The sequence below is a fragment of the Cyrtonyx montezumae genome, unplaced genomic scaffold, assembly GCF_038088225.1.
Source record: "Cyrtonyx montezumae isolate F1298 unplaced genomic scaffold, pur_monq_1.0 scaffold_23, whole genome shotgun sequence".
In the NCBI taxonomy this organism is placed as follows: domain Eukaryota; kingdom Metazoa; phylum Chordata; class Aves; order Galliformes; family Odontophoridae; genus Cyrtonyx; species Cyrtonyx montezumae.
In genome coordinates this window covers 10,218,750-10,236,029 of record NW_027071970.1, presented here as the reverse complement: position 1 = coordinate 10,236,029, position 17,280 = coordinate 10,218,750, and the positions used below count along the sequence as shown (strand labels likewise).

Here is a 17,280-nt window from a genome sequence, read left to right as displayed (position 1 = left end):
TGCCATTGACGTGATGCACAGAGAAGACATCCATAGCAGAGTCCTTGGTTCATCATTTCTGCAGGAAGAAAGAAATCCCTGCAAATGCTTCAAGCTGTTCCTTCCATCAATGGCTTGTGCTTCATTTCAGGCCTCCACTGCCAGCACTTACCTCTCCAGTGACTTTCTGCTGACATGGGGATGCAGTTTGTCCAGGTCAGACTGCAGCTCTCCCAGGGACGTGGGCATGTCTGCAGGTCAGGGTTGTCTAGACACCTCTCATCTTTGGAAGCAGGAATGGGATTTTTTCATGTATGCACAGATTTTATGAACGAGGAGTATAAAACTATTGTCTAGAAAAGAGATCCTAATAATGATTTCATTGTTTTGAAGCATTTTGCCTTTTATGCTCCACAACAGCAGCTCTCAGCAGATAGAAAGATCACTGGTTCTGAGTTCAGATATAAGAATTACTATGTTTTAATTGGATAGCAAAAGAGAGAAAAGTGCAGTGAAAAAATGAAATAAAATAATGCACACAGAAGAGCTAAGACCCAGCAGTTCAGTGGCTATTGCAGCAAGGGCTCCCAGCCTGAACACAGTGACTACACTGCATGGGAGGCTACATGTGAAATCTCTGATATTGATAAGACTAAAATTTAATAGAGAAAAAACATTCCGTTCAAACCCACCAGGCTTCAAGCAACTCAAAGTTACATTCACTGCTGTAATGCAAAATTAACTCATTTATGGAAGAACCTAAGTGCTATACTTAAAGTACTGAAACCAGTGTCTCCATAGATAACATTTGAGAAGCTAGCAGTAAGCCAATCTTGAGAGACTTCTTGCTTCTCCCACCTCACTTCCCACAAAAGAAAACAAGGAAGTGGCAGGCCACTCTTCTCAGTTTTTACCAGCCAGGGGAACTTCAAGCATAATGCAATGTGGACACAGACACAATGATTCACTGCATGTCTCGCCTACCAAGTGCCACAGAGCACTAACTACAGATTATATACTGCACAATTTTAAATCTCTCATCCATTAAATACAGTAAATTTAAGTACAGTCTGTTCTGGCTTAATGGGAAGATCCTCTGCTGCCTGGGCTCAAACTGAGTCTGGTGGAAATTTTGTTGTGACTTTGAGTAAGATGGAGGAACTGCTCTCCTATGCAAGAAGATGAAAGGACTACCCATAGCACAGGCAAAAACCTGAACAGAATATAATTTAAATAGAGCCATAATACTACAGCCTGAATCTGAACATCCATGCCAACGTGGCTTGGAGGGACCAATTTCACAGAAAGGGTACCTGGGGCAGCTGCACAAGGCCAGCTGTTTCAAGCCTAAGTGAGAAGGTCTTTTTGGAAAATTTAGTTTGGAGGATGCTAAAATTCAGGACAATGATTTGACTGCTCTTGAAAGAGCAACTTTCTACCAATTGGTTTGGAGTTAATAGGGAGCTTCCCTCGTGGGCTTGAAATTAAATGAGCGATCAACTTCAAGTACATGCTTAAGATTGTATGAAACCCTTGAGGAATACTTCTGACATCTTTTAACACTGTTGGAAAAACAGCTTCTTGTACAGAACTGGGCTGATTGGTGACTCCAGCACTAATCACACTGCACCATACACAACACACATCTCCCAAATGAACTTTTTGCTCTTCAGAATCACTTATCTCCCCAGGAAATACCTTAAATCTGTATATTCTGCATGTTTCACCTAACAGTTTCTAAGGAATGCCTATACACTGCTGTTTTACACAGATATCTCTGCTTGTTCCCCTGAGGAAGTTCAATATACACAACTTGCTTTTCCTGTGGCCTCCCTACACATTTCAGAAGAAAAATAAAAGACAGGCATGAAGCATTTCCTCGTCCTCTGAGAAGAACACAAGTTGTGCTCCCCACTGCCCTCTCCCTGGCATCTGTCTCAAAGACAAAGCCTCCACTTTTAAATCACACTGAAGAAAAAAAGACATCTGATATCATGGTATAGGGAAAGCTCCCATTGAAGCCTGCAGGAACCTTTCCACCTATTTCAAGAAGAGTTGAAACAGATTCTCACCAAAAGCTAAAAAACAGAGCAAAAACTCCATATGCTACTAGAAGAGGGTTTTCTGTATTTGTTGTTTCTTTTAATCTGAGCTAAGACAAATGTAAAGCACAGCTAACAATCTCCCCTTGCACCATTTGTACACACAGCAGTAAAGTCATTTGCTCATTACTCACGTATCCAGTTCAGCTGCAGTGTCTAGGTGGAAGATCAGAGACCTGACATCACCTTCCAGTGCACCCACTACCACACCTGACCTAAGAGGAAACCTTATTTTGCTGCCTATCAAATGCACAAGAAAACGAGATCAGGTATACAGCAGGGCTGGATGGAAGTGCAGTTTCTCAAAATACTTTCCTGGGCCACTGCAGCCTTCATTGCTCATTCAGTCCATTGCCATTAAAATATGGCCAAATTCACACACATGTGAACAATGCAGAGTTCAGTGCCGTGCATCTACATTTTAATTATTAGTACCTGTTTCATAATGGCACGCGTGGAACAAAAAACTATTGCAGCTAGATGTCTTTTCCCTCAATTTGAAGATCTGTTCTTCTGCAGAGAATAAACAAGCATAAGCTTTGGGTCTGCAGCTGGAATTGGCCCAAGCTGGGAAGCAGAGGCTGTGCAAGCCCTACAGCCCTTTCCAGTAAGGTACCAGAGCCCCTGGGCTCAGTGCTTTCCTCCTTTGGAAAAGCATATTTGTTAGCCAATATTTTGCCAGGTCAACCAGAGCTTTTGCGTATTAAGGACAAAAGGAGGCAGATCTTCAGGACTTTAGAACTGAAAGTTCATAAAGAAAAGCAGGGGAGACAAGGAATATAAGTAACCAGAAAACCTCACATTCAAATGATCTCCTTCTGCAGCAAATAGTCCACTCTTACAAATGAATCCCTGTGTTAGCCCATGCCCAAAGATCCCAACTGAAACAGGACTGACCTGTATCATGTAGAGCTGTGCAATTCGATATTCTTCCACGCTCATCGGAAGAGGAATACGATACTCCTTTATAAGCATTTTGAATACAAAATCTTTTGTCCACTTAGAAACACAATCCAGAAGCTTTCAGTAAAGGCTCCTTAAATAACGGCAATGAAATGCATTGAGGATCCCTGAAAAAGAATGTGAAAGAGAAGCAGCAGTTATTTTCCATTCTTGTTGGAAAACATCCCATCAGGAAAAAAAAAAAAGCCCAAATGTTAATTTTTGTAATAGCAATAAGCTTAATAACAGAGACAAGAATCCCTGGAGTGTTACCAGACCCTTAATATCAAATTGAACAGAATCTTTCAGGGAAATTTTGATCTGCTTCATGGTATGCCATCAAAGCTATTACCCTCCCAACCTTTGCCACTGTATCAATCAGACTTTCCTATGCAACAGCATCTCCGTGGCAGAGATGTGACAAAAGCTCAAAATAGGCACTTTTTGTTGCTAGACAGTAACGTAGCTCTCCAATGTCAGCAACACACTAGAGATGCATCTACTCAAAGGTATCAGGTTTTGTCCTCTCACATTCATTCAGCTGCAAGAAAAGGCAGTAATTGGACATCTTCAACCCTCAGAAACACGGTGATGGAGAACGTCATTTGGATTCTAACAGTGAGGATGGCTAAAACACATTTTCCTTCCCATTTTCATTTGGGAATGCTGTCTTGGTAGGAGCCATTCTCTTTCACATCCAAGTAATCTACAGGCAAAATTCTCTTTTCACCTATGTCAATGCCAGACTCATTTTTACACTGCTGCTTAAGAATATAGCCAGAGGTCAAAGAGCAACAAAAAAAAATCCCATCAGACCCAGCCTTGAGGCAATTTAATAAAATTATTGCTTAAGAATACAGGGAGTAGAGCATTTACCACACCAGGGGTCAACACAGTAACTTTTCAAATACCTTTAAAATATCCCCACAGGATCTGGATAAAGGCAGGAAAATAATACAATGGAGGGGAGGGATACTAAGACTGAGGAAGAAGAGGTGACAAAAGAGGTGAAGTTTGCTGCTGTTGGCAAGGCAGCTTCAGGAGGACTTGATGGCCACTGTACCAGCACACAAAGCACTCATCTGGCTCCTTCTCATCACCAAACCTCACCTTTCTGCCTACTGAAAGCCTCCAGATACAGATGTTGCAGCAGATGCAGCCCCAAACCCTACAGCTGCGGAAAAGGTCCAACAATTAAGTGATGGATTAAAGTGGAGCCTGGGAACCAGGAACTCCCCCTGCTATCCATGCTTCTCACTGTTTGCACAGCTCTTCTCTGACTTCTCACAAGGCCTAGAGAGATGAAAACCCAACGCCTGTGATCACAGAGCAACCAGGAACAAAATTCAGTGCTGTAGTCCTGGTCTACTGACTTGGGATTGGCTCCAGCCTCTCTCTCTGCCTTACCTGGCCTGGTGCTGAGCTCACACTGTGGCACAGACCTCAGTGTCCCAGCTGCAGATTTCAACAACTTTGTCAAAAGTTGCTGTGCTCCTAATTCAGCTGCAAATCCAATCCATCCCAGAACAACTCTTCTGGAAGAAGCTATCCGTATGCTGCTGCACCACCTCAACAATTTATTTTCAAATTCAATTCTCTGCTTCATTTTATTGCTGTCAGAGTAATCTGTGTGTATGTATTGTGTGCAGGGAGGAAATAATAAAAAATAATAATGTATCTTTGCCATGCAAACCCTGTAGAAAGTAATTTCGGAGCAGCTGCCCTTCCTGACACTGCCATGCAGGAGTCTGCACGTCCACATGCACGTGCAGGATTTCCTCTAGCAAGTTAATTCTCCAGAACAGGTGGGGATAATCGCATTAGGTGTTTTTAATTAGTGTCATGGCAAAGAACAACGATAATTACCATAAGATGGATCTTAAACACCATCACCGATCTGCACTGGTGCAATGCTGGGATACGAACTCAAGGAGCTAATGGCAGTGGAAGATGTAGCAACATCCTGAGTGGTTTGTTAAACATCAGAGACCTTTGAAAACTGGGTTTAAAAGCTTCTCCCTCTCCCCCAAAATGCTCCAAAAGTGATTCTGCTTCCCCATAAGGACATCAGTCACATCTGCCTGTGCTGCTTGCTAAGAACAGGATATTTCCTATCGATTGGAAGAGATGAATAAAACAAAAATAGAACCTTAAAAGCAATAAAATGGCAGGAAACCAGTACCAACAAGGAAAAAATGTGTTTATAATGAAGTGCCAGAGAGGTAATAATTCAGATGGCCAAGACACAACAGAGACTATTTTATTACAGACTAAAATCCCAGCTGTGTTGGCCTGAAGCACGCACAGCAGCCATCTACAGCTGAGGTTTCTCTTTAGAGTTCCCCCTCCAGGTTTCTACTTTCCTGTGGTCAAGGATCAAAACCCAAGTTCTGGTCCAGCCTGCAAGTCCCCATGATGCACCAGGTCGCAGTGTTGTGCCTGAGGAAAGGCACTGCACCCCAAAGCTGCCCAAAACTCCTCAAAACTGACCACTGCAGCTCCTGCAACCAGCCCCAAACACCAGGTAGAGAACACCTTTTGAATCACACTGGCCAACAGCAAGAACCACATTTTGTAGAATCATAAAGGCTGGAAAAAAACATTAAGATCAAGTCCAACCATCACTTCATCACCACCAAATGATGAGCTGCAAAGCATCAGCTCTACCTTATACCCAAGCAGAGGAGTCCAGGTGGAAAACCACAAAAGATATATACCCAGCACCACACAGGGTCCTCCAGGGGTCCAACAGAGCCCCACAGGAGTGGAAACAGCCCATGGGCTTTGCAGACCCCAACCTGCAGTGCGCAGCCAGCGCTGGTGACGCAGGACACTGCTGTGCTCGCTGCTATTTCTGCCATGGGCAAGAAGCATGCTGGTGCAGGCTGTTATTCAATTCATACACAGAGCTGTAGTAACTGTGAGAGCCAGGCACGTAACTTCATACCTCGATTACTTTAGAATCAGGCTCTCCAAGCATCATCATCGTGCTGCAGAGTCAATATCCCGCCGAGATGAATCACGACCACCTCTGAGCTATTGTTTCAGTGGCCAACTTCTTAAGGAAGCACTTCTCCTTTAAGAGGGGCTCAGCATCAGGATCATCAGCATCTGCTGCAGCTGAGCAGGGAAATCTCTCAGCTCAGCTCAGCTCAGACCACGCGTGTGGTGTCCAGCAGTCACTGTGGGAGGTGAGTGCCAGTCTCATCTTAGTAAATGAGGGAGCAAAGGGCTGGTGACAACTGACAGCTTGTAATTAAGGAATAACAGTGTGCGAAGGGTATTTAAAGGGGAGGCCAAACCCCAGCCAGACTGACAGGCTGGCCATGAGGGGTACAGGAATTAATTATCAAAGCAAACTCCTGGCACTTCTGCATGGCCACAACACGCACTGTGCCAGGGCTGCTAGTTCCTGTGCTCTACAGGGAAGAAATAATGCCCCAGAAGCAGAGAGCCTCACACAGGAGGCTCATTTTACATTGTGATAAAGTTTAAGGACTCCCCTGAGGAAAAAAAGTCATCACAGAGGGTCACGCAGAGCTGTGGCAGAGGAAGGTCACAGCCCCAGGACTGCAGCACCAAGCTCTGCCTTGCACTCAGCAGCTCAGCAGAGAGCAAAAGGGAGAGCAAAGGTATTACCCTGTGATATCACCTACCTTCCCAAAGGCTTCCTTTAGGTTTTCTACATCTGTACCGTGGACAAAGTGCTATTTGTGAGATGTCAGCACTGATCCCACCTGGACAGCCTCTCCTCCTGCAAACACCCTGATGGAGAGAGCACAGTGCCCACCCAGGGCAGGAAGCACGGTGTCCACGCTGCTCTCTGATTTAATGATGCCATTAGAAAAAGCAGCAGAAACAACAAACAGATTCCTAGGACCTAAGTCAGCATTTTTTCAAGGCTGCCTCAACGCTCGCACCTTGATTAATGCAGCACCCTCCTTCCTGGCCCAGAAGCAGCCTCGCTCAGCCTTATCCATGCAGAGTGTCAGCACTGCACAGACCCTTAGCTAACTTTGCTCTCATCACCCCTCTTTCCAGGCACCCCTTTGCCTGAAGGTTAACAAACCCCAACGCTTCTGCTTGGGGCTAGCACTACTTGCTGTAACACTCACCACCGTGCCCCCACACGCATACGGAATATATAAACTGAAGAGACAGAATGAGATGGCTTTTTATAATCTGCAGTGCTCTGTTACTCCGGTCATACCCGCTGACTGACAGCTAGGCAGATTTAAAAATTCATCAGGCCTTGAAAAAAATAAATTAAAAGTTAAAAGTCCCTTCAAAGTTCACGCTATCACTGATGGAAGGATACGATGACAGTAAGTAATGCACTTTGTAATCCTTCATCTTAATCGCACATCTCAGCTGTCACATCTTTTTTTAAGCACAATCCTTATGCAGTGCTTACACACCCAAGTTTTTGGGCTGAGCTTAGAGTGCACCTGGCAGTGAAAGGAGAAAATATCTGTGCACATCCCCATGGCTGCAGCACACAGATGGGGAGCACCCACAGCCCTGGCTGCAGGCAGTGTGAAGGGGAAGGGGGGGATAAGTGACATAAAATGAGGATGGAAAATGCATGGAAAACAACTTTCCTCCTGTGCAAACCTCAGGGCAGGCTGATAGAGATATCTCCAATGCAGATAGCAAAGGGCTTAGGGACAAAGTGCTGCTCAGAAAGGAAGGCACGGAGCGAGCGAGTCGCACTCGCAGTACTTAAATCTTCTTTCCATTATTAGACACTACTTGACGTCACTTATAGAATTTAAGAGCTCACTGTAAAGCAGACGCTTATTACAACAGAAGGATGGAATCAGTCCACGTGCAATACAGCTACACTGGAGCTATTAAATCTTGTTATAGTTCACTGGGCAGCCAAATACCAGCCGCAAGCAACGGGAGGGAAAGAGAAAAAAAACCGTCACACCACATCTACACACCCCCTTTTCTCCTTAAATATTCCACAGCATGGTCCTGTTTCTTCACACTTCCCACTCCTGTTACTTCTTCAACATTTGGGGAGAAGCAATTGCAGCTCCCTCCTGCCCTCCAAGCGATGCTGCGGTGTGAGGCAGCCCACCTGTGCTCATCTCTCGTTTTAAGAGGACCAGGTGAGGTTCCATAGCTGAACTTGGGCTGGAAAATTAACACCTCAAGTCATGCCATGTCTGGAGGTTACATGGTAATGAATGAATAAAGGAGTCGTTAGAAGAACTAGCATGCTTAGTGAACTCACCAATGAGTTTGGAGGGAAAGACAGACCACTAATGTTTTTGCTGACAATGGGGATAGAGCTGAACATCAAAAAGAATGAGACAGAAATTAAAGGTTAAAAGTTTCTGGGCAGTCTCTGGGCTCTCTATTGTTTGGCCACAGAGCTGGTGGCCTCGCACAGACCCAAACGCAAATCCTGCACAGGAACGTGCTGCAAACAGGCTGAGACTGCACATGCACAAATACATAGAAATAAACACAAAGAGATGCATCATATTTTACATTTGTATGTATATAGACACACACGCGCGTGCTTACATACACACGGAAACAAAAAAAAGCATTGCTCATGTGGTAACTGCAGCATATTGGCTGAAAACAGCTTAAAATTGATGGGGATGGGATAAACTAGTGGGGAGGAAAACGTGTGCAATGCTGCAGGCACACAGTGATGGGCAGTGTTTCACTTTTATTTGGGGGATATCCGTTAGCTGAAGGCCAGCACCAAGCAGAAGCCTGCGTGCTCAACGGGCTGCAGCAGCCAGGAGAGGGATGATGGTCAAGTTAAACAGAAGAAACTAAATACTAAACATGCCTGATTTCTGAGAGTACTGCACTTACACTGTGTACTTTCCAGGTGCTAAAGTCATTCTTCCTAAAGGAATGAGGGAAGTGACCGGTGCATGTGGTACACCACCACTGGTCGTTGCTCAAGGCTTCCCTTGGAAGGAACAAACGAAAAGCCAACCAAGGTGCAATGTGACCATGCTCTCCATGGTCTCTGGCACAACCCTTTTACTTTGCTCACAGGAGTGCTGGCAGCAACAAGGCAGGGGAATTTAACCAGCAGCGTGACAAAAGGCAAACCAGAGTCAAGAGATGACCCCACCTGACCAACTCAAGGCACCTCTCCATCCATTTCTCTCCCCATCAGCTGTTGCATTAGAAACTGCATTAATAATACCAAATATCCTCCATTTCCCCTCCCTCCCTTCCTTCGGTTTTTATTACACTGACAAGAGCAGGAAGCCAAGATTACAGAGGAGGAGCTCTCTTATCAGTCACCAAGCACGGAAATAAGAAATTTCATGGGCAGGAAGTTTTGAGAGCATCAAGGCTGTGATGCAGGAGCTCTGTATCTGGGGTTGAGCAACAAACCTTCCACATCCAGACTTCCTTGGAAAACAAATGGTCCCACAGCTGAAGCTCAGGAACCAGGACCATTATAACAAATGAAAAAGACCAAAAAATCCGGGAACAATTCAAGGTGCAAAAGCATAATAACTCTCAGTCTGTATATTATTTGCAGATGCGAAAGACCATTGCTCTCTGACCTATGTTTCCCTCACACAGTCCAAGCCTCTCTTCTTGGGCTAGTCTCAGGAGAGGTGAACCACTCTTCTGCAATTCCCATTTTCCATATTCAAAATCGTTTGCCTTTCTCCCTTGTCTCCTAGACTATAAATCCTGATATGTTTTCTCTCAATTTCAAGGGTCACATTTAGCAGCCCTCTTTCAATCCTTGTTTCTTCATCCCTTCTCCCACTGATCCACCACCAAAGCAATCCTGAAGATAAAGGATAGCTTTGTGTCTCACTCATACTCCCCTGCATGCCATTTGTCACAGGCAGGAGGCAATCCATGGCCACTCAGCCCAGATCCCACTGTAGCCCCATCTCATCTCCTGCACAACGGCACCCACACCGCTCATTCCTCATGTTATAGTTTATCCATGGCTCTCATCACTCACCTTTACCAAATTATAGCTCATTTCAGACTTCTGCCCAAGGTTAGTTTGAATTTTCACCGTGTCCTCAAACACTTGTGAACCCACTGAAGCCGTTTTCGAGACACAAGATGGGTATTTCCTATTCTGAGATTTGAGTCAGCAATGGACAGACTCTGAACTGCTTCCTTAGTAGCACCCTATAAACTGAGACATCAGCTGTTACTCCACTTTTTCAGCAGTTTCAGTGTAGATGGAAATAAAATATTATTACCTCACGCAAGTATACGTGGAAAAGGAAACGAACACTCACATCTGGTTTTAAAAGACTTTCATAGAGGGAAGGAACACTGTACGACTCAAAGTCAATGTTATAGCACCATAATATTTCACACTGGCTTCATTAGGCTGAGATCTGCCTTGCCCAAAGGCAAGACAGATAGAGAAAAGTCCTATTCCATCAGAGGAAACCTGTAACGACAGCAGAAATTCTTGCATGGAAAACAAGACAAACACAGCAATGAAGGCTGATGAATAATGCTGCAATTAAGATAGAAAGTAAGAAGCCATTTTGCATGAGAGGTAAATGTTCAATACCCCCCTTGCTTCTTTCATCCATAACACCAACAGATTAACAACATCTCTCCGGCTGCATTAATCTCTTTGGAGTTTTGAGTTCGGAAATAATTACACCAAATATTTCATAAGTGCCTCTGAAAGTTTTCTGGTTAACAAACAATTGCTTGCAGCTCCCATATTGCAGCAGGATAATGAAAGTGCACAGATAATCAATAACCATTTTCAATTCATTATTCAGCACATTTTGGGCTGGTGCTATTTCTCTCCCTCCACCATTCTGCATCCCACACGCGGAGTGATGAAGCATTTTTAAACCATCCGACCTCACCACTTCTGCTAATTGTCCTCAGTGCTAACCAACACCCCAGCCTCTCATCATGTCTACGGAACTCATAGCTTTCCAGGGCACTTTCAGACTGGTGGAATTCCTCCTTTGGTGTGGATAACAAATTGCTGCATTTCTTCAGCAGCCCCCACGTGCACACCAGCTCAGCCTGGATCTTGCTTTAAGCTTCCTCTCAATTTGCGTAATTCCTGTTGCTCGTCTCTCTAGCTGAAAGGGCAAAGTTTCTGTTCTGCAGTCATTCCACGGGCACCTATATATAGCAAATATACCCAGTACACACTGAACTCATGTAGGCTGCTTGGGGCCATCGTGGGGTTGGGTCCTTCACCCCGCCCCAAATCCATCACCTGCTCTGGGCCCACACCCACAGCTTCAGCATCCTCTGGGCTTCTGAAAGCGCTTCCTGGGCCTAGGGCAATGTCTTCTAGGGAGAAGTTAGGGACCTTCTGGAAGCAGGAGAAAGTCGTGCCAAGAGGAGATCTCTGCCTCCCCATCAGAAAGCACACATTTGCAAAACAGAGGCTGAAGTGGTATTAAAGCCCTAAAGGAGGGCAGCTTTCCCCAAGGACTACACAACGCCGGTCACTGCGAAGTCCAAGCCTTGACTGCTAGCTGCAGCACTAAGAGTTATTTTCCATTACGCACCTTAGGAGCGATACACATCCAGGCAAGTTTCCCTGCAGAGCGTGCATAACGGCAGAGAGCAATTCCTGCTGCTAGCTCTCCCTGTCACAGCGTGGTGACTCACTGCTGGCTGCCAGCACATCGCCTGCAGTGCTGGTGGTGGCTGTCCCAGGCCCAGGGCCACTGTCCTGGAGACCCCCAAGGAGATGAGAAACCACAGGGCAAGGTCAAGTCCTCTATCTCCCTTCCCGCTAGCATGGCAAAGAAATGGAAGTGGACACTAATTGACACAATGCTGGAGGCAAACTGAACAGGTTCTTCGCTGGAGAGACAAAAGACAGAAACGTAGGATGTGCTGCCATATAGCACTGGGAAGGGAAAACATTAGCCACATATCTATTCCTTCGTTGCAAGCAAACTGTAGACATTAAATTTAAAAAGAACCCACACACAACAGATATCTGCAAAGCATCTGAAATGCTAGTTCAAGAAAAGCACAAACCTCACACCCATTTTCACCTATCTGCTAGGTTTTGCTTTTCCAGTCACCTCCCCAATCCCTTCCCTGACCCTGCCAGCCACCTGCTTACCTGCCCCAATGTTTCTCACCATTGCAGCCATCCACCTTCTGATCCCAGCAGCACAGATACATTCAGGAGCCTCAGGCAGAGGACACCTGCAGCAACGCTGCTCATTACAGAGCACGCGGGTGCTGAGACAGAATTGAACCAGAGGAGGCTGATGGCACTGCAGAGTGACACTGTCACTCCCAGGAGGGAAGCCAGCTACACCTCTGTATATTTAACTTCTGTACAAGCATTTCTGAGCACAAAGTACAGTGTGTTTCTAAAGAATACTTATAAACTCTTCTCCAGATTAAACTCGGGGTCAGCTACATCATCTTGTGTTTGTTTGGATTTCTTGAATTGCAATTCGGTTATGACTCCAAACATTTGTGCTGACTTGTGAAATAAAAAAATCACTGGGAAAGGAAATATGCTGTGAAAGGCATGTGAGCACCTGCAGCTTGTCAGGATCCACGGGCTGAGCTGCCCATCAGATTCCTCCTGTGGAGGAAAATGGGAGAAGGGGAGAAAAGCGAGGGACCCACTGCGAGCCTAGGACAGCAAGACCTGCTGTGGGGCTGAATGCAGCTATTAATATAAGTTCTGGCAAGAAAGAAGAGGAAACAATGCCATTCAACTGAGTCACCTAATCCAAGTGTGTGCATGCAGAGTGGAGTGGCAGCTTCAACTCCAAGCAGCAGCAGTGCCTGGTGCCCAGCTGTGCTCCTAGCAGCCACGCACAGCTCCTGGGAGATGCTTTGAAGCTCTGCCCTGGCCTCAGGAGCTAGAGCTAGTATAATTATCCCTCATTTGCTGGAGAAATTGTGGTACAGAGAGAAGTGATCTGGCCCAACATGCAAGACAGAATAAGCGACAGCATCAATTCAGTTTCCAGGTTCAGCTCTTGGCATAAAAACTTTTTTTTTTTCAGTCAAACAGAGAAGGGAGTTGGGGAGCTCAAAGAAATCCAAGTTTTGCTGATATCTGGCAAAATTCTGCAAGAATAAAGCAATCCCCATGCATCTCCCACCAGCATCTCAGGAATAAAGCCAGCTGTCAGCTACAAAATCAAAAGGAATTTTTCTTCTTGTTACCAACTGCCTTTGGAGCTATCAGTAACTCTGCAAAAAAATAAAAAATAAAACGAATCTTGGAAATTAGCACAGCTCATTGATTCCTCCATGCACCCAGGGGTTCTCTGCACACCCCATCTCAGCAGCACACAGGCATGCCCAGGCTGCACCTGGAAGCTTCAGAAGATTTTCCTTTTGAAGTCTCCAGCTCAAAAGCACAACCCACCGACTTGACAAAGGCACTTGGATGCAGCCTCACCCAGCGAGTGGCTTCATGGCTTCAGGACATGCATGGCCACAACCAAACGTGTATCTCCTGTGCATCTCCTGTGCGCTTCTACGAATGACACGGAACAAAAGCTGGGAGCAAAAGGTGGTCAGACCTTCACTTAAAGGAGCATCCTCACCGAGACTTGGGCAAATAATGTTATCAGATGTAATTAAGCTGTGCTCTGAACCCAACAGGGGCATTACCATCCTGGGAAACACAGAACACTGAAGCAGCTCCTGTCCCCTGCTTCAAGCTTTTATTCTGGCTTGATCAGCTGATGAACTCCCTGCAGCCTCTCCAGCTCCCTCGAGTTTCAAAAAACCCAAAGTCTGACTTTACTCAGACTTCTATGAAGGAAACAGTGCTATTTCCTAATGAGAATTTCTGGATGTAACAAAGCGTTCAACTGCCATAGACCACATGTTGTGGTTTCAGTACTACACTATCAGCAGCCTTCCCAAGGGCAGATTTCTCGTGCTCCTCGAGGATGTGTGTGGGATTCTGTTTGGTTTTATCCTTCAAATTAAATTTGACTTCAATTGTCTTCTCCAGCCAAAAAACAAACCTCATGAGTCAATTACAGTGCCCTAAACAAAGGGTCGTTCTGCACCAGGAGATAAAGGGAAGCTACTTAACAAGGACCAAAGCTAAAAATCTGCTTCCTGACCTAGAAGACCAGCTCAAAGGAGGTGTTTTTTTCCTCTGTTTCCCTGTCAAACATCCCATTTGTGTCTGGAATGTCCTCTTTTTAAAGAGTTCTTTATTAGAAAGCCTTACAAAAGCAAGTCCAGAAAAAACAAAGAGCAATTACACTAAATACTCCTTTTCATTAGATGTAGCATAGGATGGAAACGTTGCTCCTACCCACCAACAGTTGATGAGGCAGAGCACAGAGCAGAAAGTGCCAAATCCCATCAGTTCAGATTTCAGCCCTGAAGGCTTTGACCATAGTTGCACAGCTCCTGTGATCCTTAAAGCAGTGAGAACCCTGCCTGGCCCCACTGGGGCAGGTGCACTTCTCAGGTTGTCTCAGCTCCTGCCTCAGCTGTACAACTCTCAGCCCGCTCTGGCTACTGTTCTACATCCTGAGAATTGCTCCAACCTCACCACCGTGGCTCTGTGTGTCAGCTGTCAGACAGCAGGAGTGCCACGCAGCCTTTGCGAGAGCCACACATGCCCTTCATTAAAGGGCATTATGGCTGTATTTATATCTGACATAAATCTGCTTTGTAAACAGTGACCTGATTCGGGATCTGGACTTCCATAGACTATGACATCAGGAGTGCACGTGTGCTGGTCCCTAATGGCAGCATCAGCCATGCCTGGCTGCAGGAGGACACGCTGCTCACCCTCCTCCCTGGCTGATAATACGGTGGGATCAGAGTGGAGGAGCCAAAGGGCTTAAAGACTTCAGCTCTGATCACAACATGGCACAAAGAAAAAGGGAAAGAAAAGAGAGGATGATTACTGTACACGTGATCTACATTTTATTGATAGTGCAAGTGTTCAAGTGAACACCAAGTGTTCACACAGCAAGCACTGCCTCAGCCAAAACCAGAAATCAGTAGCTGAACTGAAAGTCACATCCAAGCTCTCACCCCGGGCACCAGATCATTTTCTCATCACATTTCTATTCACTGACAACTCAAAACACTATGACAAAAATGTCAGCTCATTAGATTTGTTCTTAGAAGTCTGAGGCTCTTGTATATGAATTTGGTGCTATCAACAGAGTCCATAAATTGCAGCAAAGTACATAAAGGAAGCAGGCATGACATAGCCCCAGTTTAATCTGGATGAAGTTGTTACACATTACAGACTTGTTGCAGTGCTTTCCAAAATGGCAATTAATTTTTGAAAGTATGCATGAAAGGGGGTTCTCATAATGGAATAAAGGAGACAGGCTGGAGAGGATTGACCATTTTGCTGATATAGCAACTTAATGGCTATTCAGTATGTATTAATTTTCTCATCAAAAGTCGCCTCCACCTTTTCCTAACAGCTTAGCTACCCATTGGTCAGACACAATACAGCCTCACCAGCCCAAAAGTTCAATTTCTGCATTTCTGCAGTTTATTCTGTTAGTAAGCTAAAATCCTGGATGACAGTGAAGTCCCAAAATCAATAACACAAACTCTGCATTTGTTTTCTGTGAGGTCTGGATGACACTTTGATGTCATGTCAGCAGCAGTCCCAGCTGCAGCAACACACAGGATCAGCTGGAGCAGGAGCCCCGTAGGAAACCCCTGGGTCTACCTACATAGTGCACAAGGCAAAGGCTTGTCCATAACCTCCAGCCCACCTGGAAGAGGACAACACACTGCATTTTCCAACCAAGGACTACCCATTAACACCTCACAGCCTGAACCAGAAGGTTCCCTTCCCATTAACTTGAATTTTCCGATTAAGGATGGTCTTCACATATGTTAACACACAGGCAGACACGTTCTGGGTAGTGATGTGAAGCAGCACTCTGCCTGCACTGAGGCTCCAGACCTCACACTGCAGGATGACTCCCACTGCTCAGAGCTCAGCACCATACACTCAGTGCCTTTAAATCTTTCATCTGTACCTAGATGTCCCATGAACAGAGACAGAAACACATCAGCAGAGAACAGCTCCTGCCTGGACAACCCTAAACTAAGTACAACCACGCACTGTGGCCTCGCTGCTGTGACCTAAGACCTCAGAGCAGAAAGAATCCATCTGCATGGATTTCACTGGACCAGAGCTCCAGGAAGTCCCCATGAAACATAACAAACCAAAAGAGGTTACAACTAAGGCTGATACTACTCAAAAGCTAAACAAAACAGAAATATTCCTGTCTACCAGTTTTATCTGCAAATGCTACTCAGCTGTGTTTAAGCCCATAACAGCCATATGCACAGGCTTCAATAAAAGGGACACCTTTCCCCCAGCTCCTGCTGTTGCAATTCTACAGAACAAATCTGACATCGGCAGAAGGGGAAGTTCAGGATATATACAGCATCGGTTTCCAAGAGAATGTTTCTCGTGTCACGTGAGAGCCAACTCGGCAGAAAATAGACAAGCCACAAAGCTAACCTAAAAATACCAGTCTTGCTAATTACAAGAAAGAAAAACAGAGCATAAGCAATGGCAGCACGAGCAATCCTTACTTTTAGAGACACCCTGCTAATAATTTTTTATTCCCCCTAAGTACGCAGAAGTTTCTGAAAGATTGTCTCTGTTGCTCAGGTGCATAAGTCACGTAACTGAGACAAGCTAAGCTCATTTCAGACTGATTACTTATGGCTTCATCTGTGTGATTTACTCGTGTTTGTCCTTTTCCATCATTCCTTAGCACGGTGCTAAGAAGCGTTCATATTCTGGAAGTCAAATGCACCCAAGAGGCAGCTGCGTAACGCTCCCAGGTATGAGCAGGGCACCAAGCCAACGTGGGATGAAGAAATCTTGGAGGAAGATCAAGAATAAACCAAAAATAAAAAAGACAAATTGTGCAATTTGTCCATTCTCCATGATCCATTTTACCTGGTGTGGTACCTGAGAGCAGCACAACACAGGCTTCAAAGGATGCCAACAGCTCACACAAGCGGTTACTTTATGGTCAATCCCTGTCTCCTCTGGCATAGGTTGATTTTTCTTTTTCCACCATGGCTAAAGAGGAAAAAAGGACACTGGCAGGCTTAGCAAATGGGCGAGCTGCCCCCAAAGCCATGTGTTTTCACCCAGAGCCGAGTGCTGCCTGGGCCCCCAGCACCATCCTGCTCACAGCAGCAACAACAGTCAAAGGTTTCACAAAGATCAAGGCATACAGGCAGGCTCATTAAGCCAGTGGTCACATTTAAGACAACCAGTGCTGCTTCTCAAAGT

The 17,280-nt window shown here is 45.3% G+C and overlaps 1 protein-coding gene across 4 annotated transcripts in view; it reads right to left on the bottom strand.

Moving 5' to 3' along the window:
* PITPNM2 (phosphatidylinositol transfer protein membrane associated 2) overlaps window positions 1–17,280 on the bottom strand; it is a 108,419-nt gene that overhangs the window by 53,773 nt on the left and 37,366 nt on the right. For all 4 annotated transcript variants that reach the window (XM_065739158.1, XM_065739159.1, XM_065739160.1 and 1 more), the window contains exon 3: window positions 2,979–3,151. In XM_065739158.1, coding sequence (XP_065595230.1) covers window positions 2,979–3,056 — 78 coding nt within the window. In that variant the 5' untranslated portion in view covers window positions 3,057–3,151. The remainder of the gene's footprint in view (window positions 1–2,978; window positions 3,152–17,280) is intronic.